Genomic DNA, 24,314 nt, shown 5'->3' on the forward strand with positions numbered 1-24,314 from the left:
GACTTATGGAGCAAAAAGTCGCCGAACTGTAAAACAATGGCAGTTTGGTCTCGATGCATCGTGGGGGCAGTTAAAGGTGCCTCGCTGAATTCCGCCCGCTGCCTCCAAACACGACCGACTTTCGTGTCATCATATCATATGCTCAGCATTCCACTGAATGAACAATACATTTTGAGGCCAACGCATTTTTGAATGGGATGCAAGTAAGTCGCAATCTCCCAAGCCACAACGTCATCCGATATGAATGAGCAGAGAGGAAAAATTTCAAATTCACGTGATTCCTCATAAAGTATTTAAATGAACGCAATTCCAGAGGTCCATCTCAAGATGGCCAAATGCGCACTATGTTAGGAAGGAGATAGCAGCGCTCCATTGTTCAAAGTTGAATGCAAAAGAAACGACTTTCGCCTTCGATCCACTTGGCCAATTCAACGCATTTGTGTGCGGGGGGGGGGGGGATTGATTGAAGGTGACGAATGAAGGAATGAGGGGTGTCGCAGACAGGGCCGGCCGATCGTCGCTTCAATACCTCTCCCATCCATCACGAGGTTGGCAGATCCAACGCACGCGGTTTCCGCAGATGCACTCGCAACACTCAACTGAATATTGCATGAAGAGGGACACGTGACTGTGGCGCCGCCGTGGCGATAAGCGCCACCTCAGTGAAACGCCATGAAAATTAAGAGGGAAGGTGGCTCCAGCCAGGAAGATGAAGCTTTTCTAAAACTTCGTCAAAACGTGAATGCACAAGAGGTGTGCGAAACCTTTACATTCGAACCTGGGACTCTCCGATCAAACGCTCTTCCAACTAGGATAGGTATATATAGGAGAATTGGATATGAAAGAACGCTATGGATCACTGATAAATAAGCTACTTCACTCCTAAATATCAGTGGTAAAAAAATTGCGTAAATATTTTTTATGATTCAAAACAATAACCTACCACATTATTCCCAAAGGACTTTCATTGTGTCCATTCCTCGGTATCAGATATTTTATGCAATACGTCCATTTAAGTCCTCATCTCTCGCTCTTTTCTGAAGCTCTCCTCTTGTGCTTCCTTTCTCTTCACTTAATGCCACGAGCGTCTCTTCTGACCAGTTTCCTATAAGACGCCTGACCATTACTCAGCATTCTTCACACAAATAGCCTTTTCAATCCATTTGACGGACTATGCGTGCAATTGAGCTGTATCGGACACAATTTATGAACGATCCTGATGTCGAGACTCACCCGCTCCGAGTAGAACGCGATGGAACAGAAAATTGAGCAGCCTGCTTCAGCTCCATTTTACATCGGTGGCAATTGACTCGGTCACTCCAATCACCGCCTCCGCTTCTGTCGCTTTCCGCGCTTCCGTCGCTTGGCGAAGGCAACGGAACCGCCGCCCGCTGCTTCGTCCGTTTTGTTCCTGGACAGATAGAGAGGGCCGTATTTTAAGACGTTCCTAGAGGAACGACTCTTCCCGTATGACGCGTTACTAGGGGGAAGTCAACCTCTAAGCGTTTTTTAAACGTACCTCTTCGTTTGTAGGACCAACTCTATCTACAAGCATACCGATTGTCTCCCTACTAATTTGAGCATGGCTCAGACCATGCTACTAAATTGTAGGAACGGTTTCAAGGCCTAACATGGCGGAATGCGTTGATCACCTCCGGATTTTGGCATTTTTTTTTAGACACATGTGGCAATATGCGATCATAATGTAGTTAAAATGTCGCTTCTTTAACCGGTTGATGTTTATTTATTTCATCATATATGCCTGTTATAAGGAAACGTATAAAAAGAACGAAAAAGTGAAGTCCGTAATAGCAATGAGGTAAACAAACATTGCATCAACATGGACGCAGCATTTGCAAGGTACGTGATGGAAGAGCCGTATATTTATGTTGGAAGAATGCACCTAAGGGATAGGCAGAATCCCATTGAGTTTTATTCAGAAGCGGAATTCCTCCAGAGGTATCGTTTCTCGAAGAGAACGGTCTCAGACGTTTTATTACCTTATGTGAGGAGTGAGCGTTTAAGCAACCGTGGTTTGCCGATTCCGGATATTTTGAAGCTGCTAATTGCCTTGAGGTTTTACGCCACCGGGTCATTCCAGGTATGTGGTATCTTTTACGTAATATTTATAAATGTTTTTTTGTCGCGTTGATCATGTAATACATATTCAAATCCCTTTTGTAGTTAGTTTGCGGCGATCTGGCCGGGGTTACTCAGGGGACGGTGTGCAAAATTATTAAGGTATGCTTTCTCCTTAGTTTGGTACTTGTATGAGCGTAAAATTTCCATTTGTGGGGGGAGAGTTATAAGGCGTTTCATGACAAATATTTGGTAATCATTACAGAGCATCAGTAATGACCTGGTGGCAGTATTACCTCGGCACATGAAGTTTCCAAGTTCAGATGAAGATACTGCTCGATGCAAGAGATCTTTTTACGAAAAAGGTCAATTTCCTGGAGTGGTGGGTTGTATCGACTGCACCCATGTTCCGATTGTGAGTCCGGGGGGGGAGTTTGGCGAGTTGTACAGAAACCGGAAGGGGTGGTTTTCCCTAAATGTGCAGGTATGTATATTTTATTTACCAATTTATCGTCATCATGTTGCACCAAGTTGTTAGATTTCTCGATGTTACACTACTATTTATTCAAGTTTCTTCTGCACTACTATTTAGAATGCAATTTCATTGTTTTTATGTCAACAAGTGCTAAAGTGGAATCTTATAATTTCATTTTAATTTAGGTCGTTGCCGGTCCAAGTATGGAAATAATGGATATAGTTTGCAGATGGCAAGGTTCAGCTCATGATGCTAGAATTTTCCACAATAGTCGCCTTAAGCTGAAATTTGAGACCAATGAGGTGAAGGGCATCCTGCTAGGAGATAGTGGGTATCCTCTATTGCCATATCTTTTCACACCAGTTTTAAGACCAGTGTCTGCTTCTGAGAGGAGGTAAATAAAGAGAGAATTTGTGATTCACGCTGTAATTTTGACAAAAGTTATAGCACCTCAATGCCTTAAGTATGGTGATTTATGAAAACTAACCTTTCAGGTACAACATCTCCCACATTAGGACAAGGTGCACAGTGGAGCGTACATTTTGGGTGTGGAAACGTAGATTTCCATGCATCAGTATGAAGCTCCGCGTGAAGTTATTTACTGCACAGAAGGTCATTTTGGCTTGTGCAGTTCTTCGCAATGTGGCTATGCAGAATCATGATCCTATGCCTGATCGTATGCCAGCTATGCCCAGGTTGGAAGTCCCTGTACAAAGACTCCAACCTGTTCACGGTCGCCCAAATGCCATCCGGGCGGCATTCATAGAGAGGCATTTTGGTGAAGAGGTAATTATTTTTGGGAAAATTAATATGATATGAAAATTACCATTTCAACTCCATTTGGCTTACTTTATGTGATATCAAAGAAGGAAATGATATGCAGAAATTGAGATATGTATGACAATGGCTGGAAAGATTTCAATTTTAACTTCCATAATTTCATTTATTTTGAAAGCTCACTGATAAAATATGATTCGATTTGATTTAAGATTATATTCAGTGTACTCCATTTAGAATTCACCATGTTAATCTTCAGATCTAACAACAATGTACTATTGACTTAGATTACTCATTATATGTAGCCCTGAAATTGTAAGGTACCTATGCATGTTCTAACGAAATCATACAATGTCATTTTTCTTTTAAATAGGTCAATGTTCTTGAACCTCAGAACGTGGCATAGGATTTGATTCTGCATAAACACAATGAGAAGAACTTCACGACCCCAAAAATCTTGTGTGAAGTAAATAACTTCATGTGGCATGGCACCTTGTCCCAGGAAGCAGACCTAAGGTATAGAGGATACTTACTGACTCCAAGGATATCATTTGTCTCATTGGTCTATGCATGCCATCTTTTTTGGAAAATTTTGCATCATGAGCTTCAACTTGTCATTTGTAAACATATCCATTATTTCTATTATTGGGTAAAACATCTCTGTACAATTCGCCGAGTAGGGAGCATGGTTGCAGTGCAATCCACAACTCCAGGACTGCTTGCATTGCGCAGTATCGTATGCTGAAATTGGCAACTTCATCTCGAGGCAAATTATGGTTTGAAAATATCCGGATGAGGCAAACCGCGGTTGCTGAGGAATTCTACTTCTGAATTAATGGGATTCTGCCAATCCCTTTTGTGTATTCTTCCAACATAAATGCACGTGTCTGCCATCACGTACTTTCATAGTGAATTGTTCAATTTCAATGGATCTTAATAAATAAATTATGTTATTCTGATTTAAAACCATGTATGTAGTTCCTTCATTTCCCTTTTTGCTCTAGGCTCCCACAAGTTTTGCATGTTCCTTGCAATGCATGAATATGGATAGCAAAATGAAGCATATGAAAAGAGCTATAATTACTTCTCATGGCTATAACCCTAATTTCAGGCCTCTATCTGCGTGGAAATTAATTTAATGTTTTATGTATTATCCATACTAAAATTTATCTAGCAGGCACATCCATGGACCATCGGACCATGTTATGCCCTTTCAATTTGTCCATTTCATATTTGTGAGGAAATACAATGTCATGGAAAAATAATCATGAACGATGAATAAGTAATCAGATAATATGACAAAAGATGGGCTTTGACAATTAAATTTCAGGAAATTAATAAAATTAAACAATTCTGTATTGAAATTAGCATCATTTAAAGAAAACCTTAGCAAAATTACTTTTCATTAAAACCTGAAGAGGTAGTCAGTCCCCATAATGAAACATGACTGTATGATGGTAAGACTGATCATAGGGAAGAGCAACAGGGGAGGGTTATTCAAGATCTACCCACTTTCCATATTCTATGCTGCTAACATATCTAACAACAAGGAGAAGGTAATAAAAAATGTAAAGCAGGAACTTGATGTCAGCAATGGACCACTAGTACATTGGAGAATTGAATCAAGAGCTATACTCAATCAACCTTCATATTAATGACAGATGTGATAAACTACATAGAATATCAAATGAAATCTAAAAAAAGCCTCCTACAAAGGCAGCAATACCTTGCACAGCAGTGAAATTACTAATTAGGGGAGTTGTGTAAGCATAGTATTTCATTAGCATTAAATTATTTTCATTCATGGGAGGTATTAAGAGAGATCGTTCACATGGAAGCAACTATATGCTAGAGTCACTATGGTTAACCATGATGCATTAATGACTGACATGTCAACATAAATATTACTCACTCAATTTGCTAAACGAAAGTTTTTCCAATGAATAGTTTGTGTTACCTTCAGCAACATGTTAAAGTGATCCAAAAACTGCTTTGTATTAAACCACAAAACTACACCTTTAATGGTGACCACTCATGGTGAGAAAGGAATGCATAAAATTAAATATAATTATTACATTACGTATTGCTTTTACCTACGTCACCGAATTACCTGAACAGATTGAAAGAAAGAGTAATTAAAGGAATGGGAAATGCAGCTAAATAACATTATCCATGTTCAATTGAATTAAACTTTATTTAAAATTTAAAAATAAATAAATAAATACAAAATAATTACAAAGGAAGGACGAAGTTGTTGGTTGACAGACCAAACATATTTCTGAGAGCAAGAAGACGATGCAAAATCAAATGCAAAGAAGGCAAAATTGCTGGTTGGATGTGCAGAATTACATGAGGAAGAGTTGGGATATGGCTAATGAAAGGCAGGAGTCAAGCAGGATGGAAAATAGTCATGCAGGTGCAGAGGATCTCTTTCCAGTTACAAAAAGGGCACCATCACCAGGGGAAATGGTCCATGAGAAGGCATGGAAGCAGGCGGGAGTAATGGCATCTTAAATGACACAGACGCATCCAGCAGTCCGGGAGAGAGAAGCAGGAACAGGAAGCACACCAACGCCAAGATAGAGGAGGAATTCATAGAGGTGTATCTGAAAGCTTACAAAGAAGTTGGCATATAAGCATATGATGCATACAAACTCCACACAACAATACAGATGTAATTTGGCCCCTCAAATCATGCATTACAACTTCATATCAATATGCAAATACAATGGTCATTCACATGCTTTTATTTACAATCATTCATTTAAGGGAGCATTGCATGGATTAAATGTTATCATGCTGGGTTTCATAACTGCAAGACTTCATACAATGAAAAGTTGGCTATGCATTTGAAAGTTTGAGTTCCCACAACTAATATGCCAATTCTGCAGAAAACTGAAACATGCATCAAACTTAACATACATATATTTTGTTTTCATTATCCCTAAAATTGGCTGATTTTAATGAATGTACTTTCCTGAATAGCCATTGGATTAGAATCATAAGCAAATAACTTAACAGATAACAAGATAATGGAGAATTTTAACAAGGAAGACGCTGGCAACACCTTTACCTAGGTGAAAGAACGCACATATTAGGGATAATGAGTAACCAAGTAATGAATCCAGTAAGAAATAACTTTTTTATTTTCCAGTATTTTAAAGTTATTGAAAAATAAAGACATGCCAGTCCTATAATTAAAAGCTATTAAGAGAAAATAGAGAAATCAAAAAATAAAAAAGATGTGTGACCATGACATGCATTATTCAAGAACCAATGAGAAAGTACCTTAAGCTTCATTGTCAATTCCTGTCAATACACACTTCAGTGAAATTTTAAATAAAACCAAATTAAAGGAAGTACTTCATACCTTAATGAATTTAATCTTATAATGGGGGATAATAAAAAACTTCAATAACAGGCAAATGGAATGAGTGGAAACAGAAATGTGTTCATGAAGAACTGGAGGTATTCCCTCCAAAAGCAGTCTGCCACTGGTAGAGATATTATTTCATGCTGTAGATGTTTCATTTATCACTATTCCAAGCACATCATCAAACAACAAGATAAAGAACAATGGAATGTCCTAGAAATTAAAAGGAATGCTATGCTTATTGTAAGTTAGCTATTTGCAGAAATGTTATTCATCAAGAGGTGTATTAAAAATTTTGGAATGAACACTGATGCATTATGAACTCACAATAGGAATGATTATTGCCTCACGTTCACATTTAAGATTCTACTCATGTATTTGGCTGTTACTAAACTTGTTTCATCTTCAGCATAGTAATATATCATAACAAGTACCACACGCTTCCGCTTCGCCTCCTCCGTTTGAAGCTGTATACTTAAGATACGCCTCTTAAATTCCTCCTCCATCTGGATGGTCTTTCCAGCAGCCTTGGCGTTGGCTAGCTCCTGTTCCTTGATTGCGCATGCGATCTCTGCTTCTCTCTTCCGGATCCGCTGGATGGCATCCTCCTTTTCATTATAAGATGCCATGTGCTCCAGCCTAGCTTCCATCTCCTTCTCAATGGCCGCTTCCCTGGTAAATTGTGCCCTTTTCGAACTGGAAGAGGTCCCTGCACCTTGAATCCTCGGAGTGTATGCTTCCTCTACCGGTCTTTCGTCACAATCTGAGGAAACATCATAAAATACACCATTGATTAATGAAAAACATGAGATACTTAACATTCCTGGAAATGGTATCAAGAAACTCAACTTAAACTTGATTATATTTGATATCCAATAACAACTTCCATAAGTCGCAGGAAAATAAGAACATAATACACAAAGGCTAGTACGATACAGTAAAATTTCTCTTTAAAGAAGTGTTATTCTTTCATGGAAAATCATGATACTGTACACCACTACTAATTTTTGGCTGGCAGATGTTATATGTGATACTTTTTTGATTGTTGTTAATCTCAGTGTGACACTATGGAATTCCCTTCATTAATGATAGGTACATAATCCTTATTTTCAATCAACTTACCTGATATCTCAGAAACGTTGGGAGGAAGCAAACACTCCGAGGTCCCAACCCTACCCACCGTGGAAACGCTGGGGACCGGCAATGCATCGCAGTCTCCAGCATTCGGCGGTGAGTAGGAGATGGACGACATGGCAATTTCCATCTCTGGTGGCAAATCTTCCCTGCTGGTGGACGGCATAGGTCCGCCACCAGTCCTCATCCTCTCCTGCCTTTCATCAGCCAGCTCTTTCCTCTTTCTCATCTTCAGGTTATCCCAACTCTTCTTCAATTGCTTGGCGGTGCGCTATAATGGCGAGAAATTATCGCTAACATTGAGGTTTACGACACAAAATAAATTACTGGACAAACTAAAAATCAATATCCATCAATACAGCCACAATTTATGATGCTACGTTTATTAAAAAATTACTTACTTTAACAATTACAACTACTCCGCCACCATTGTGGAGTAGTTGTAATCATTACCGCTACCACGCCGATACCAAAAGCTCACAACAATAATTCCAATAGCATTCCATAACATGGAATTATTATTGTGAAGCTTTTGGTCTCGGCGTTGGAAAGTAACATTTATTTGTATTGCATGGCGTGAATCATATTTCATCTTGCATTGCTAATGAAGGGAAATACGTTACAAGTAAAATCTCTGACAGCAACTTAATCACAAAGGTTTTTTGCAATCTACTACCAAAATGCACTTAAGGATTCCAGCAAAGAATGGAAAACAAACTTCAAAGTTTTATCAACCAATTCTAAACCCCGAAGCCAATGAATGATCCAGGAACTTAAGTAGCGTTCAAAAAAGTCCTTCTTCTGAACAGAGTTATACGAGTTATGCAGAACCTTTCCTACAATCGCACAATACATTCATAACCATCATACTTCCAAAGTTACTTACCTTCCGCACAAATTCATTAGAATTAAATTCTTCCTGCACATCCAACCAGGCTTTCGCTTTCTTCGCATTTGATAATGCATCCGTCTTCTTGCTCTCCAAAACCTCCTGATGCTTAACTATGATGTCAACCAACAACTTCGTCTCTTCCCTTGTGAGCCGAACCATACGTCGGTCCTCCATATTTCTGTCTGTTTCTGTTTCGCGCAAAGAACTGTGGGCAGCAAACGTCACACGAAACGTCAAGGACGCGTGACGTGGATATGAGAATTTCAGCGAGCAGCTCAACACTCACTACTTCGAAGAGGAAGAGATTGCTTTCGTTGTAGGAACGTTTTTGACTGCGAATAGTAGGTGGAGATACATCTCTAACTCTCCCCACTCCGGCGAAGAGTAAGAGAAAGAGATTCGTTTAAAAATACGGCCCAGAGTGTCGCTAAATCTTAAAGTTCACCGACAGTCCTCGTTGCAAACAGAGACATGCTTTGGACCACAATATGCATATTGGCGAGTAAACGGAAGTGTGGATTGGTTGTGTCGAAAGAAGAAGGATGCATTGTACACCTCTCCTTGGCGCATTCCAACGTTTTTTGGTGCTTCTAAGGAATGTAGGTTATAATAATAATGACAATAATAATAACAATAACAGCATATCGATATAATAATAACAATGACCTCAGCGGTCGCACTCAAGCGGTGGTGGTCAGTAGTAACCTACAGTCAAACTGGATCCCTAATCCCGTGGGGATGGTACAAGGCTCAGTTCTTAGCCCACTTCTTTTTTCTCTCTTTATAAACGACCTCCCTGATGTCCTCATGCATTGTGACTACCACCTTTACGCCGACGATTTTCAAATTTATCGTCATTCATCGCCGTCCAATATTATTAATTCAATCGCACTTATCAATGAGGACATCGAGAGAATTAACAGTTGGGCGCAGGCTAATCATTTGGTTCTCAATGACAAGAAAACAACAGCAATAATTATAGGGAGCAATTATTTCTTTTCCCAATTAGACCATGAAAATCTACCTAAAATAAGACTCGGTAGCCACAATATACCTTATGAGGAAACAGTAAAAAACCTTGGAGTCATATTCGATCGAACCCTTAGCTGGAAGCCTCAAACAAACTATGCGAGGCGTAAAATTTTGGGATCACTACATCAACTTGTCAGAGCCAGAGAAATACTTACACCCGACATACGAATTTCATTAGTTAAAACACTAGTCTTCCCTCACTTGGATTATTGCACAGCCTTATTCACTAACCAAGACGACGCAAACAATAATAAACTACAATTGGCCATGAATTCAGCTGTAAGGTTTATTTACGATTTAAAAAAATGGGACCATATCAGTAACTATTACAATCACCTCAACTGGCTTAAGTATAAAGAGCGACGCACCCTTCACATAATAACTCTAGCCTTTAGTATCTTAACGACCGGTTACCCGCCATACTTGTATGAGAAATTCATTAGAAAATCTGAGGTTCATGATATACCTACCCGAAATCATAACATTGACCTCCATATTCCAAAACATCACACGCCTCATATGAACAAATCATTCATAGTAACCGCCTCACAAATATGGAACTCTCTCCCAGCCCAAATAAGAAGCAGTACAAATATCAATAGGTTCAAACACAGCACATATGGGTTTCTGAAGAATGCCTCCTTATCCCCAAGTTAAATTTCTTTTGTTTATATTCACTTTCTTATGTTCATATTTCTTGTTTATATTCACTTTCTTATGTTCATATTTCATGTTTATATTCACTTTCTTATGCTCATATTTCTTGTTTATATTCACTTTCTTATGTTCATATTTCTTGTTTATATTCACTTTCTTATGTTCATATCTCTAGTTCATATTTCTTTTGTTTGTCACCTTAAATTTTGTAATTAGTGTGTTATATCGAAGTGCGATTATTTATTATTTTTTTTTGTCGAAAATATTGTATTGTTTCTTTCATGTACTAGGCGATATGCACTGCTCACATTTGACTGTATACGTATATATATTTATTTACTTTTTCTTTTATTTATCTATCTCAATGAGAAATGTAGAAAGATGTACTTATATTTTCTCATGGGCCCCAGTGCCTACGAAAATAAACGATGTTATTATTATTATTATTATTATTAATGACAGCATATCGAGGAAAGCTGCATGAAAAATTCAAAGAAATGTACCCCATCTGTAATGTAACACCTCAAAGATTATCCGACCAAATTAGAACAACATTCAGAAATAACCTCATCTCGAACCCCATGCTTAGTAAAATAAAACGAGAAGTCTACGACTCTCTAGCTACAGATAATAGTTCACGTGACATAAGCACAGCAATAGGAAATCATCTTGAATGCGAGACAGCAAACGCGGCCGTCGGTGAGATCAGCATTAAGAGCGAACAACAGGATAATTTCGAGATGGGTACCACAGAACACCAAGCTTCAATTTATGAAGAGGCACTAGAAAAACATGTGGAAGATGTATTCAACACTTGTCGGATCAAGTATAAAGTCCACCCCACAAGAAAACCAAGAATACCCAAGCAACAAACACCTGTTGAGCTTGCAAAAATTATTAATATGATAAATGAAATATTATTTCCGGTATATTTCAACGATGAAAACACATTTCAAGATCTACACGACTATATATACTGCGGAGCAGCCACAGCTGTTTTATGCAATGGTGGTAAGATGATCCCGACTAAAAATAATAATAACAACAATTGGGCAGAACGCATTCAGCAAAAACCAAGAAGCAGAATCCGGTTAGAACGGAAAAGGATGCAATAAGACAAGACCTTGCTCGTTTAATCCAGGTTTCCACTGGTAATCTCAGTCCATCGCTGCAAAAAAAGTTGAGGAGCTATTTATAAAATATCGCTCCCGCACTCAATACGACAGATCAAATGAGAGTATAAAAGAAATTATTGACACCCTCAAGCAAAAACTTGCAGCCACAAAAATGAGACTCCACAGATATAATAAATGCACAAGAAGAAAACAACAGAATTCCTTATTTGAAAATAATCAACGAATTTTTTACAGAGCATTTGGTAAAAACAAAAAGATGAAATCCATTTATTGTGAAAATAAAAACCCGAGTTATGTTTACTCTCAGGAAGTGAAGAAGTTTTGGTCAAATATATGATCGAATGATACATCCCATAATGGAAATGCGACCTGGATGAGAAATGAAAGAGCATCAGTGGAAAACACAGAAAGTATGATTCTCCCCTTGATTACAATTGAAATTCTGGAAAAAATTCTAAGCCGAACCCATAACTGGAAAAGCCCATGAAGTGATAATGTACACAACTTTTGGTACAAAAAATTCACCATCTGCCATAAACATCTACTAAAATATATAAACGAATTTTTGAAGTTTCCAGAAAATATTCCAGCTTTTTTAATGGAAGGTAAAACATATTTACTACCAAAATAAGTCCCATCTAACGATCCATCAAAATATAGACCGAAAACTTGTCGGCAAACATTTTATAAAATTTTAACCTCTTGCATAACGGAAGTAATCAACAACCATATAGATGAGAACCACATTTTAACGCAAGAACAAAAGGGGTGTCGCAGAGGAAGCAAAGGGTGCAATAAACAGTTGATAATTGATTCAATAATTCTTAAACAAATACAAGAAAAGAAGAGGAACCTACACAGTTGCTACATAGATTACAAAAAAAAACTTTTAACTCTGTTCCCCATTCCTGGCTTATAGAAGTACTAAGCATCTATAAAATTCAACTAGAAGTTATCAAATGCCTCCATACCGTGATGAAAAAATGGAGCACTATCTTGCACATAAAAAACTGATGAGGGTCTTTTAAAGACAAATAATATCAAAATCAAAAGTGGAATATTTCAAGGTGACTCTTTGAGTGCGTTATGGTTCTGCCTTGCGCTAAACCCTTTATCAAACCTCCAGAATAATACTCAATATGGAGTCAAAATAAAAGGAAAAGAACCAAGATGCCATACTCTATCACATTTTTTCTAAATGGTCGATCTCAAGCTGTATGCAGGATCTAATGATAATATAAATCATTATTCCGTGTAATTGAAATGCTTTCTAAGGATATAAACATGGGATTTGGAATAGATAAATGTAAAATTATCACAATCGTCCGAGGTAAAGTACAAATTAATGATATTCCACTGCAAGTTGGGCAAATAATAGAGGCCAAGGATAAAGGAGATACCTATAAATACCTAGGATTCCAACAAGCAAGACGACTAGACCACTCTACGATAAAGCAAAAACTTACAACCGAATTCTAAAATAGAATCAAGAAACTTATTCGCACTGAATTAAACAGCAAAAACCTCACTAATTCAATTAATATATTTGCCATCACTCTCCTGACATACTCCTTTGGTATAATCAAATGGTCACAAACAGATCTAGACGACCTACAATGAAATATTCGGTCCCAAATGACAGAGAAAAACATGCTCCATAAAAAAATCGAATATAGAGAGGAGCACGTTACCCAGAAAATTTGATGGTAGGGGTATCGTAGACATCAAGAATCAGCACAACTCACAACTTTATCAACTACGGAAATATTTTTTCAGCAAGAAATCTACCTCGGATCTTCAATGCGAACATCCGACGTAGAGTGCCAACAACTCTTCTAGATTGAATGGCTTCCTTAACAAATATTATCTATCGTCGATTGTTAAAAAAAAAGACTCGCATTTTCCCATTTACCGGATCTCTCGCCTTCTTCTCGAACTATTCGCGGCTAAAAATCGACCGCTTCTCGCTAATAAGTTGATGACGTTGCCGACTCCTTACGAGCGGGTAACCGCGTCTCAGCTATCCCACGGCCTCGTGCATTAGTTTTGGATGGTTCGTCGTTCTTCACTACAAAAATAGTGCCTCTCTTGAGCATTTTTGCTTATTTTAAAATAATGAGAGTGGCTGAATGAGGAACATTTCGTTACTTATTCTTCCCTTTAAGGCATCCCTGTGATGAGGAACATCCATTCGGGAATTTCGTCAATGAGACGAGCACAGCAACCACGCACTCTCCTTCTTCTGCGCGTCGTCATAATAGTCACAGCGTATCGCAATCGGCGATATGTAGACTCGTTCGCTGTGAGGTAGCCGCCGTTGATGATGAGATCCATGCGGCGGAACTCTTAATTGGCGCCATGCGTTTGTTAGTGGGGCCATTACGGGCCCGGCCCTCATTAGACTAGGCTCAGCGGAGGGCGCAACAGCAAGGGCCGCCGCCAGGGGCGGTAGTGGTCCACTTACGAGTCAGAATGAGTCGGCCACTCCCTCGCTTCATTTGCGCTCTGATGAACAAATTAGAACTTAAAATTAGTCTTTTAACTGAAATCATCTCCAAAAGAGATAAACTAAGAGATAAATAATGCATTTATTTTATGATCTCACGCCCTCTTCCAAACGAGCATAAAATCTGTGACACATTATTAACACAATTCAGTCTTTTCATAAGTTATACAAATGGTCAGATGAGAGGGGTTAAAAAATCCAATTTCATAATAAAAATACGTACATTATTCAATTTGAAATGTAAGTGTTATGTTATTCATTAAAGTTTCATATGCAATAACTTCTCAGAAGCCATGATGCAGGGTAGAGTTGATTTTGAATGCAGATTAATCATTTGTAATATGAAAAAATCAATGCCTCAAGTAAAAATCATTCGATACAAATCCCTCAACAGTCAATAAAAAGTAGTGATATACATTGAAATTAAAAAAGTGTTCATTAAAACCATTTATTTCTCGACATGCAATTACGTTGCCAAAACGGTTATAATTTCACCCAATGCCTTGAGATTGGCAGCAGAGGGTTGCTTGGAAAAATAATGAGTTGGCTAGCGACCTATGACGTCACGGCTTTACCAGTTCATAATTCGCCTGAGTAGGCACTGCTTGTGTTGCGACACCAATCGCTGGCAGTGCAGGCGCGCGTTGCAATGATTTCGCTCCGAAGTGCGTTGCACTCACTATTTATATTCATCCGCACTTGATCGAAGGATAATGAATGCCTTTGGCTATCCGCTTGGCGAATATCTCTCTCATTTTATCGTTTCTGTCGGACATGGGAATGCCGTGAGCTTCTGAGATGATCTTCTCCGTTTCGCCCTGAAAGATTTCTATTTTCAGTTGCCGGAGCGTTCTAAGCCCACTAAATGGTGTAGCCTCCGAGTCTCGAGCGGCTTCAAAGCCTAATTCACACGTAAAACCTGTGTAACGTGTTCTCCTCGCCTGAAACAGATTCTGTCGTGTTCCTCTGTATTTCATTTAAAATCGAGATAAATGCCAGAGATCGAGAAGTACAGCATTGGAATTTATTTATTTTACCGATATGTTATTTCATTCAGTAAAGTGTCTCTGGCAATATGCAGATTCGAGCAAACTTCGTGAACACGCTTAATAATCTATATCCCAAAATAAATCTTTAAAAAATATGATTCATACAGTTTAAAACTCGCATCACTCAGGCTCACTTTGTGTAATCTATCCACAAAGAAAATTAATTTCCACTGTTTTCGTTAAGATAACCTGACGATAATACTGTCTAATAAGATGCTGTCCTCGCCTCCAAGTAATCTTCCAACAAAAAAATCTTTTCAATCCCAAAACACTTAGCATAACCATTCGATAACTGAAGGATCACCTGAATTCTCTTGCTTTACTCGGTGGTTTCTGTTGCATCCATTTTTTTTTTTTTGTTTTTTCTTTTTTTGCGGTGTGTCTTGTTGAATTTATCTCACCCCAGCTACAGAGGATTAGAAAAATGTTACAGTTTTATCGCCATGAGGGTCAAGGACTGTCGTTGCTGCAGCCATTCGGTCAGTAATGCGGTCGCCGCACTTGGCAATTAATTGGGTGTTCCAATTGAGGCAGTTCAGTCGATGGAACCGCCGCACCGCTTGGACTCAAATCTCATTCCCGAAAACGACATCGAACGTGTGATTCGCACAGTATCCTGCCGCGCACACAACCCGCACGTCACAGCGTTTAAACCGAGCGATCAGCCGATGACAAAAAAAACTGCCCTCGTACTCTTACGCGACCCAGTCCCTTTGAATGAATTAACGCGAAAAATGAGCCTCGCGACGTAAAATGCATTAATTCTCCAAGAACTCACGGCATCACTGACCACTCGATTCGCATCGCCATTACTGGTGGAGTTCATTCTCTTTCGATGGTTAAGCCTCAAAAAGAATTTGTGCTTATCTTGCAAGAATCCTCACGTATTCATTGATCATCATCAACAGCCATCCAGTAATCCTAAGATTGATGCAAGTGTACCGGGGCTAGTCACGGCGAAACGCAATGTAGTCACCCGCTATGCACTAATTGCGCGAATAATAACACAGGGAAAAAGAAAATCATTCGCCTTGACCGGGATTCGATTCTTATCCAGGACACTCCACAAATTTCCACAGAGGGAAAAGAATTTCCACAGTCCACGCCTCGGTAGCTTAACTGGCTAAAGCACTCGACCGGGAATCGGGAGATCCGGGTTCGAATCCCGGTCACGGCGAATGGTCTTAAGAATGGCTTGAAGCAGCTCTCCACTCAATCCTTCACAATCGAATCGCTAATCTCTTCACATTCTTCTCTTTCACGTTCATCTTTACCTTTTCCATTCATCTCTTTCGAGGCCTTTCTTCTCCCTTCACTTATCTCTCCACAATTGTCTTCATCAGGCCATTATGCCTCCAAATGTGGCCGATTTTCTTCGGCTTCCCATCAAGATTTTCACGAGACATCCCTTCTGCCCTAATCTCCTTAGGACTTCCTCACTCGGTCGCTCCATCGTATTCTCATGATTCTTCTGCAGCGCCACATTTCGAATGCTTCTATCTTCTCGATTATTTTCCGATGCTATCACAGTCCACACCTCACTCTTCTCATCGATAGCATTTTTTCAGCAGATTTATTTACATGAGATAAATCATTGAATTTCACAACCAGGTCAATAAAATAAAATCCAAGTTTAAATATTGATATTTGCAACCAGAGCATCTCCATTGAATGCAAATCCAAAACTCCCAGTAACAAATAAACAGTGATAGTCGTAGATTCGAGCATACCTATGGAACAATGTGCACATAAATATGCCATTGTCCATTCCGTTACAGAAGCATTATCCAAATGCCGGCGGAGCATGCTGTAAGTATGATAAATTAGCTGACGCCCCTTGTCAGCAGTAATTCACATAAGCAGGCAAAAATGCATTATGGAATTCTTTCACTGTTTCGATACGCCAATAATTCCCAATTTATTCTTAACTAAACCCTCCACACAACATGGATCGAGTGATATAAGGACGCAGTTATCAATAAGCGCTCTATGACGCCAGCGATTATTACAGTCATCGAATTTTCGCGAATAGCGAGATCTTAGTGTTCAGTAAAAACGATTTTTGCCGTGACTCCGTGAAATGTTATGAATACTCGTTAGGCATAATTTTCACGTTTCATTACAACTATGGGCTACGAAAATAGTTGAAAATGAACTTCACTTGTAAAATCTATTTGCGAAAATTCGTCGGCTCTAGCGATAAACGTTTCCACTTCCTTGAGGTCCTCGCAGTGCGATACAGAAAATCTTCCCATTGAAATCCGCTTTTCCTCTTGCGTTTTATCTCCGTGCTATCAAGACTTATGCTAACTCTGTGCGTGACACGATGGTTTTGCTACCATAATCGACTTCAGGACGTTGTAATACGCAAGGAATACCAATATTTTCGAAAAATAATTCACTTGGAATTTGTTGGATGGAGTTACCGTTTCGACTGCCTCAATTATACGAGTTCACATTTCAGAATCTCCCCGTTCATGCTACCTTTATGACATTCTTATTTTTTCCTTTGCCTCTGTAATATGCTGTAACCGCTTTTTTATAGACTACAATTGTAGCTATCAATTCACCACCACGCATTTTAAAATAGGTGATAGCATATATATTTCAGTTATCGATATTTTTTTCAAGGGTACTACTGCTACCTACGATATACTAAAGGAAAAATATGTTAGTATTAATATCATGCGAAACACATTTTAAAGCTATTGGGCTTTCATTTAAAGTGTAGCCATGAATATCGTTGGAATTCGGAGTGGGCCCACTAATAATTGCAGCTGTTACAATGAATACTTGTCCGAGTGGACCGTCAGTGGGTTCGTAAGCAGCCACGGTTGCATCCATCGCGTGGGGTTGTGGCTGGGGGAGCAGTGGGGGAGGAAAGCTCATCGGAGGGGAATTGAGCGGAAATAGAGGGAGCGGATAAAGAATCTGCTCACGGCACAACAATGGACCAGCCACACAGCATCCACCCCCCCAACTCACTTTCAAGAAGCGCGCGCGTGTTCCTCCTCCTAGTCTCGCGCAAAGCACGGCCGTGATGTCTCTCTCGTGCGCCCAGAGTGCGTGTAATTTGGACACGGGTGGGGGGGGGAGGGAAGTTCCTCCTTTTTATAAATATCGCGAAAAAAGTCCCCCAACACAAAACAAGAGGAAGGAAGGAGGATAATGATGAGTGCTTTTCGTTCCACCGCAAAGGGGGATGGATGAGTTCGCGAGGACATCAAATGGCCAGAAAGCAAGCAGCACGCCCCTTCATCTGCATCCACCGAGGCTTAGATTGCCTGATCAACTTAGAATAGTGAACCTTCCGAGCGCCTCGGAGAACGCCATATCAGAACCTCACTTCGTATCCAGGTGCAACAGAAACAAGAAAATAAGGCAGATATTTACGATAGAATGGGAATTCGTTTTCCCCAACAACAATGAAGGACTTTGATAAATGCTAGGCACCCTAATACCCCCCGCCACATTCCTAGTGCGGCGAAATACCATTTAGATACCCTAGGGTGTTTGGGAGGGGATGACCAATTAAGTGCCAGAATGCAATAGGTCCCCCACACGCACACTGCATAGTCATAAAAAATGTACAATGATAAAAATGAACCCGCGCATATTAATGGCGGTGGCGAGAGCTCTCATCTGACGCGAATCTCCCCATGAAATCACAACACAGATACACTTACTCAGATAGCCTATGTTTGCAAAAAGATTAATAATAAATATGCGTATATCAATGCATGGCTATAGAAATGCAGTGTGAGTGTCTACGGTGAAGAAGTAAGAATAGGCCAAACAGCACTCAAAAATAATATGATGAAGAAAAAGAAAATTACGGAGAAGACAATGTAGTCAGCACAATGAGAGCGCAAATGGAAAATAGTAAGTGTGCAATGAGTCGTTATAGCGAGTGCCACCAGTGATTTCATTAATCGAGAAGCCGTGACTAACCTGATAGTGCTAGGAAAGAATGACATATTAAATATCTTATGGGCTAGTTACAGGGTAGACTAGAATGTACAAGATTGTGTACATTTTTCTGAATGGTTTCCTGTACAGATTCTTGTACAGTCTCACGGAGGAAATCCGCGTATAAGTGGTTACACGACGCATTAATTCCGACAAGTTTTCGAACATTTTCAAATGCGCATTTAGTGTTATCTTTCGTTTTCCCTCATTATTTTAACCTTAGCCGTGTGATATAAACCAATCTAAACGCAGGAAAGCCGTCGAATTTTGGTAAACAGACGAAAGCTGCATAGATTATGTCCATATTATTTCCACCTGGTGGTAGGCATTAGAAACAACGCATTCAGTTGTCATCTTGCTTGTGTTGGTAGTTTTTTTAAATTACGTGTGCTTGCATGTTTTTTTTTTATTTTGACCTCTTGCTCGTCTTTCACATTACACTACTGGTTTGACCTTTCCTTCATTTGGTCCTTAACTCTCCTGATTTGACCCCTGCCCCCGCTTCTTCTGTTCCTACCTTCCGCAACCCACAACCCATCGGCCAAAAATCCAAGACAAGCCAGAGATCAAAATCAAAGTAACAAACGGAGCCGCACGTAAACAAAGGAGTCCCCATTACAAGCTAGATCAACACAATGTGTCGTTTGCGTAGTCTGCTACCAGGTGACCTTGTTATGAGTTCAACTAGTACGATTGTCGAACGAAATTAGAACAGGTTCCATTTTCTGTTCCGATACATTCGTACATTTTGGCGTGGTTACATGGTGAATTTTCGCGATCATTCTGAGATTCATACATTCTCACAATATCTTGTATATTCTTATGTACCGCGTAACCAGGCCTTCATGCTGTGAAGTCTTTTCCCTTCATCTTCTCCTCGTGATACCGGCTACCATTGTATGTCGTACGACGGTATACGAAGGATACTATTCACATCGTTTGAGAAAAACATCCTCATTTTCGTGAGAAGAGAATTACGACTGTGGTGTCCCTCAGAGTGCGTGCCGGGAGAGAGAGAGTGCGCGTGTAATTTGGACACGGGGGAGTGAAGTTCCTCCTTTTTATAAATATAGCGAAAAAGTCCCCCAACACAACACAGCAGGAAGGGACGGGGGATGATAATGAGTGCTTTTCGCTCCATCGCAAAGGACTTTGCGAAGACATCACTTTGCGAAGACATCAAATGCCTCTGATTGCACTGAACAACCACGCTCCAGCCATTAGCGAACAAAAAAAACAGAAATGAGTAATTTTCCAGCATCACATTCGAAAAAAGGGACGATGGGACAGCGACGAAATCCTCCTCCTTCATCTTCTTCCGATATTCATGGATTAATGCAGTGCCTATCCACTGGTCCACGAGAGCGCATATCAATGACAACGACCATAAAACACCATTTTAACATAAATCTATACTTCAAGCAAAAGCATGTGCCTTCAATAAAATACTGAGGTAATTATTGTCATATTCGAGATACATGAGGGTAAATATTGATGAGGATTTACTCTATATAATCAGAAAATCAAAGGATGATACGGGTAAGTTTTAAAAAAGTGATGGGTCACTAAGAAAGAGCGGGAGTGATTGATATCTGCAACTACACACTACCGCCCAACCCACCTCCTCAGGCGTGTGGCAGGGGGTGCTAGGACATTTCTAAAAGGAGAGAGTGAGGTGGTTTGCATTCGAGTGTTTTGACGGCTGAGATGCACCATCTCATTCCTGATCATTACGATCGCAGACTTCTTGTTCGGGGTCTCCAATAACCACTCTTCTACTCGCGAAAATATCTCTCTCGTTTGATTTTTTTCTGTCTAACCCAAGAATATAGTGAGGTTGACTGTGTCTCTCTGAAAGATATCAGTTCTTAAGTGTTCTGTCAATCCAGGCAAAAACCTCTCGAAGAGCTGAAGCCTTTCGAGCAAATCAAATAAATGTGACGGACGGCATACTGTGCGTGGCGAGAAAACGGGATCTGGCGCAGAAAGACCGAGTCCGTAAACTTAATGAAATGCAAATAAAAGCTGCGCCATTTGTCAATAAGTGGCACAGAGCGAGACTAGATTTTCACGTCTCAGCCCATTTACCCACAGCCCAGCCCAGCGTTGCATTTACGCAACTTTATTGAATAGTAATTCACAGAAAAAACCTTGACTTCTTTTGTTTGCTGACTTATTGAAATATCTGCAGTTCTCATCATGTTATCTTTGCCAACATTTTAATTTTGATAATAATCATTTTTTAAGGTTGAAACTTGCCTTTTTCATAGCATTGAAGCACTTAAAATTGTAAACTATGTTTCGCTGAGATTTCCACTGGAATCTCTCTATCCATAATGTTTTCTCTTTGTTCTAAGTTTTGTTATTTATCATGGTTATTTTCGTCATCTTTCAGTGTTAGTTGTATAAAGCTGGCTTTTGTAAATAATGTTGCGTTTACGCAACGATGGGAGTTCTCTGGTAGAACTCGAGGTTTTTCCCTAAGCATAAAGCAGCTCGTCAATATGGCAGTAGACAAAGTAAAGTTTCTAAAGTAGGCAACGTAGCTTCAGGTGACAGTTTAGCTTCATATTTTGTGCTTATAAGTTGTGAATGAACAAAGTAATTAGTGACAGGCATTTGGAAATCCATGATGGTCATCTGTAATAATTTTAGATTCACCACATTGTTACTTACAATAAGTAGAGTCAAACTGTTGCGCGCACATACGGAAATGCAAGATCATTGCCATGTCGTTGATTGGAAGTGCTACTTGATGGACACCGAATTCAGCATTCGATGTATTCACTTTTAGAGACGATAGAATGAGAGATTATTTGAAGCAGGGTTATGACAGGAGGGGAAGTGTTCCTCTAATCGCCTCTTGGAGTTTGCTCACACCAGTGCAATCGTAATTGCTTGCTATTCTTTCTTATAGCCCTTTGGTGATGTGAGGCTAATAATCTAGCTTCAATTGGATAGATATCAATTAAATAGTCCTTTGAAATGACTCCTTATCTCTCTTCCATTAATTATATTATTAGTACTGCTATATTTTTCGCTCGACTTGTTGTAAAAAATCATTCCGGGGTGTAATCGGAGTGGAAAAGTGAGAAAAAAATGACTACTCATTTTTACACCTCAGAAGTGTTCTTTGGAAGAAGCATGAAGAAGGATAACTGAAGAATATTAACTATCGAGAGACTTGGTGTTTCTAAACTTGGGAACTGCTATGAAGATTGCATCTTTTCGGTATTACAGATATGGATGATTTCAGGAGGCAGGTACTCCACGGCCGGTAAAATACTGGATGCACTGGTACTGCACAACTGCATACTGATAAAGTACTGGATGCAGTGGTGGAACTTAGCGAGGGAAGTGATGAAGTCGATGCGGTGGTATTCCCCCCTGAAGTTTGTGTACTCACCGACGAAGAAAATATCGACGATGGGAAGATAGTCATAAATGACCCATGCCTTCGGACATTTCTGGGACTTTTGAAATACATCCAAACGCGGTACAAGGCAAGTCACAGTTTACTCCAGCACAATCTAAATAACTATCATCCAGTATACGCGCACGCTCAGGGAAAAGACGCAGAGAGCAAAAGAGTTCTCCTGAATGGGAAAAAATCGAGTCTACTTCCGTTCGAGCCCCAAATTTCTGTGAGAAAAAAGTAATAGAAACTCTCTTTACTCAGCATGGAGGCCGTGTAACCATTGAGATCTTTCACTTATTTCACAGAGAAGAATTACTTGAATTAATTTTTGTTTCAAGATTTTCTCAGCTTATTTTATCTATTTTGTAAGTCTTGTATCTCTTTTGAGAAGAAGACACTTGACGCGAGTGAATACAAACCATCATGCTGGCTAACATGTGTGGATGACACTTTTGTGATCTGGCCACATGGGAAAGAAAAACTGGAGGCTTTCTACGAACATCTAAATACAATCCATCCAGACATCAAATTCACAGAAAAACTTGAAGAAGGAGGTTGTCTCCCTTTCCTAGATGTCCTGGTTAAAAAAATGGATGGAAGCCTAGGCCACTCAATTAAAAACTATTGTGGGTAATATGTACATCTTGTTCTAAGCTACATATATTACCACGAAGAAACAAGCTGAAAGAGTCACTTTACTATTTGATTATGGTTGACAAATCAATGACTACGTGGGAAACATTAGGCACATATCCAAATTAAATACAATGCATTGTAATATTTGTAACTTTGTTCACCAATGAAAGGTCACTGAGCTTCCCTTGAATGATGGCACCTGAATGCCAATGCCAATCGTGTGCCATATTCTCGTGGGACGCAAGTCACGTGACTCAGATGGCGCCACGTTTCGAATGAGACGCTCTGCGTGCACCGTGAGCGAGGTGCACGAGACATTGGCAGGCCGGAATACTCTCTGCATTCTCCACTTTCATCCAGACTACGGCCACCGCCAATGCGCTCATTCCAATGGTAGACATTCTTATGGCAGAGTCCGATTAAGTGCAAATTCCATAATGTATCTTAGTGCCAATCCAATAAAATTCATTCTATTATATAGGTATGCACCAGGGAAAATATTAACACTCTCTAAGACGGCATTTCACTCAACCATTACGAGGAAACAACAAAATATTTCGTTGCTTCCCACAGTACTTTTATGGCACAGTTTAAGAAAAAATTACATAATATCGCAAGGTTTATTGAATGGGCCAACTATCCTTTATTTAAAATACCAATGCAATATTGTATGCTAGTGAACAAATAACCGTAGAAATGGTATATAAAAACATTCTCATCGATTTTTCTTCATCTTCTTAACGACGCCCAAATATACTGGATAAAATGATTAGAACTCTTAATGACCTATCAATTGCAATTGCTTGATAACTATTATTATTATTCCTATTGTTATTAAGAAATTTACTCTACTAACAAATTTTATCGGCCAAAATAAAGTTATGCACGAAAATTTTCATAGCATCCCCTTAAGGACATACAAAAATGCAAACTCAAATATTTCAAACAAATGACAACCAAAATTCGGTTGTTCCGTCCCTTAAATCTCGGAGGCAACATTGGGACCATGGTAGTGTTGTCACGCGCCCTCTATTTATCCTAACTCACGGATTAGAGCAACCCTTATAGAGGCGGCTTTTGGAGTGGTATGCTTCTTCTATACATATATACTTATATTCATACATGCTATCACAATTCTAAGACTGGTGTACATAATGCATCCCTCCTTTTCTCCCTATTTC

General features: G+C 39.5%; 2 protein-coding genes across 3 annotated transcripts; one reads left to right on the forward strand and one right to left on the reverse strand.

Moving 5' to 3' along the window:
• Nucleotides 1–1,840: 1,840 nt before the first annotated feature.
• On the forward strand, nt 1,841–4,300 carry LOC124166500 (putative nuclease HARBI1). Its single transcript, XM_046544030.1, has 6 exons — nt 1,841–2,101; nt 2,185–2,241; nt 2,345–2,563; nt 2,740–2,948; nt 3,049–3,340; nt 3,705–4,300. Exons 1-6 carry the CDS (start codon nt 1,841–1,843, stop codon nt 3,735–3,737), a joined length of 1,071 nt encoding a protein of 356 aa, XP_046399986.1. The 3' UTR covers nt 3,738–4,300.
• Nucleotides 4,301–5,506: 1,206 nt separating this feature from the next.
• On the reverse strand, nt 5,507–8,088 carry LOC124167057. 2 transcript variants are annotated; one of them, XM_046544836.1, is made up of 3 exons: nt 7,827–8,088; nt 7,139–7,467; nt 5,507–5,944 (listed from the first exon to the last, which is right to left on the reverse strand). In XM_046544836.1, the coding sequence occupies exons 1-3, from the start codon at nt 8,065–8,067 to the stop codon at nt 5,924–5,926; spliced, it is 591 nt and encodes a 196-aa protein (XP_046400792.1). In that variant the 5' UTR covers nt 8,068–8,088; the 3' UTR covers nt 5,507–5,923. The 2 variants fall into 2 exon arrangements, with proteins under 2 accessions (XP_046400792.1, XP_046400791.1); XM_046544835.1 differs by lacking the exon at nt 5,507–5,944 and having other exon boundaries at nt 6,390–7,467.
• Nucleotides 8,089–24,314: the final 16,226 nt, after the last annotated feature.

The sequence above is a fragment of the Ischnura elegans genome, chromosome 10 (genome assembly GCF_921293095.1).
Source record: "Ischnura elegans chromosome 10, ioIscEleg1.1, whole genome shotgun sequence".
NCBI classification, from domain to species: Eukaryota; Metazoa; Arthropoda; class Insecta; order Odonata; family Coenagrionidae; genus Ischnura; species Ischnura elegans.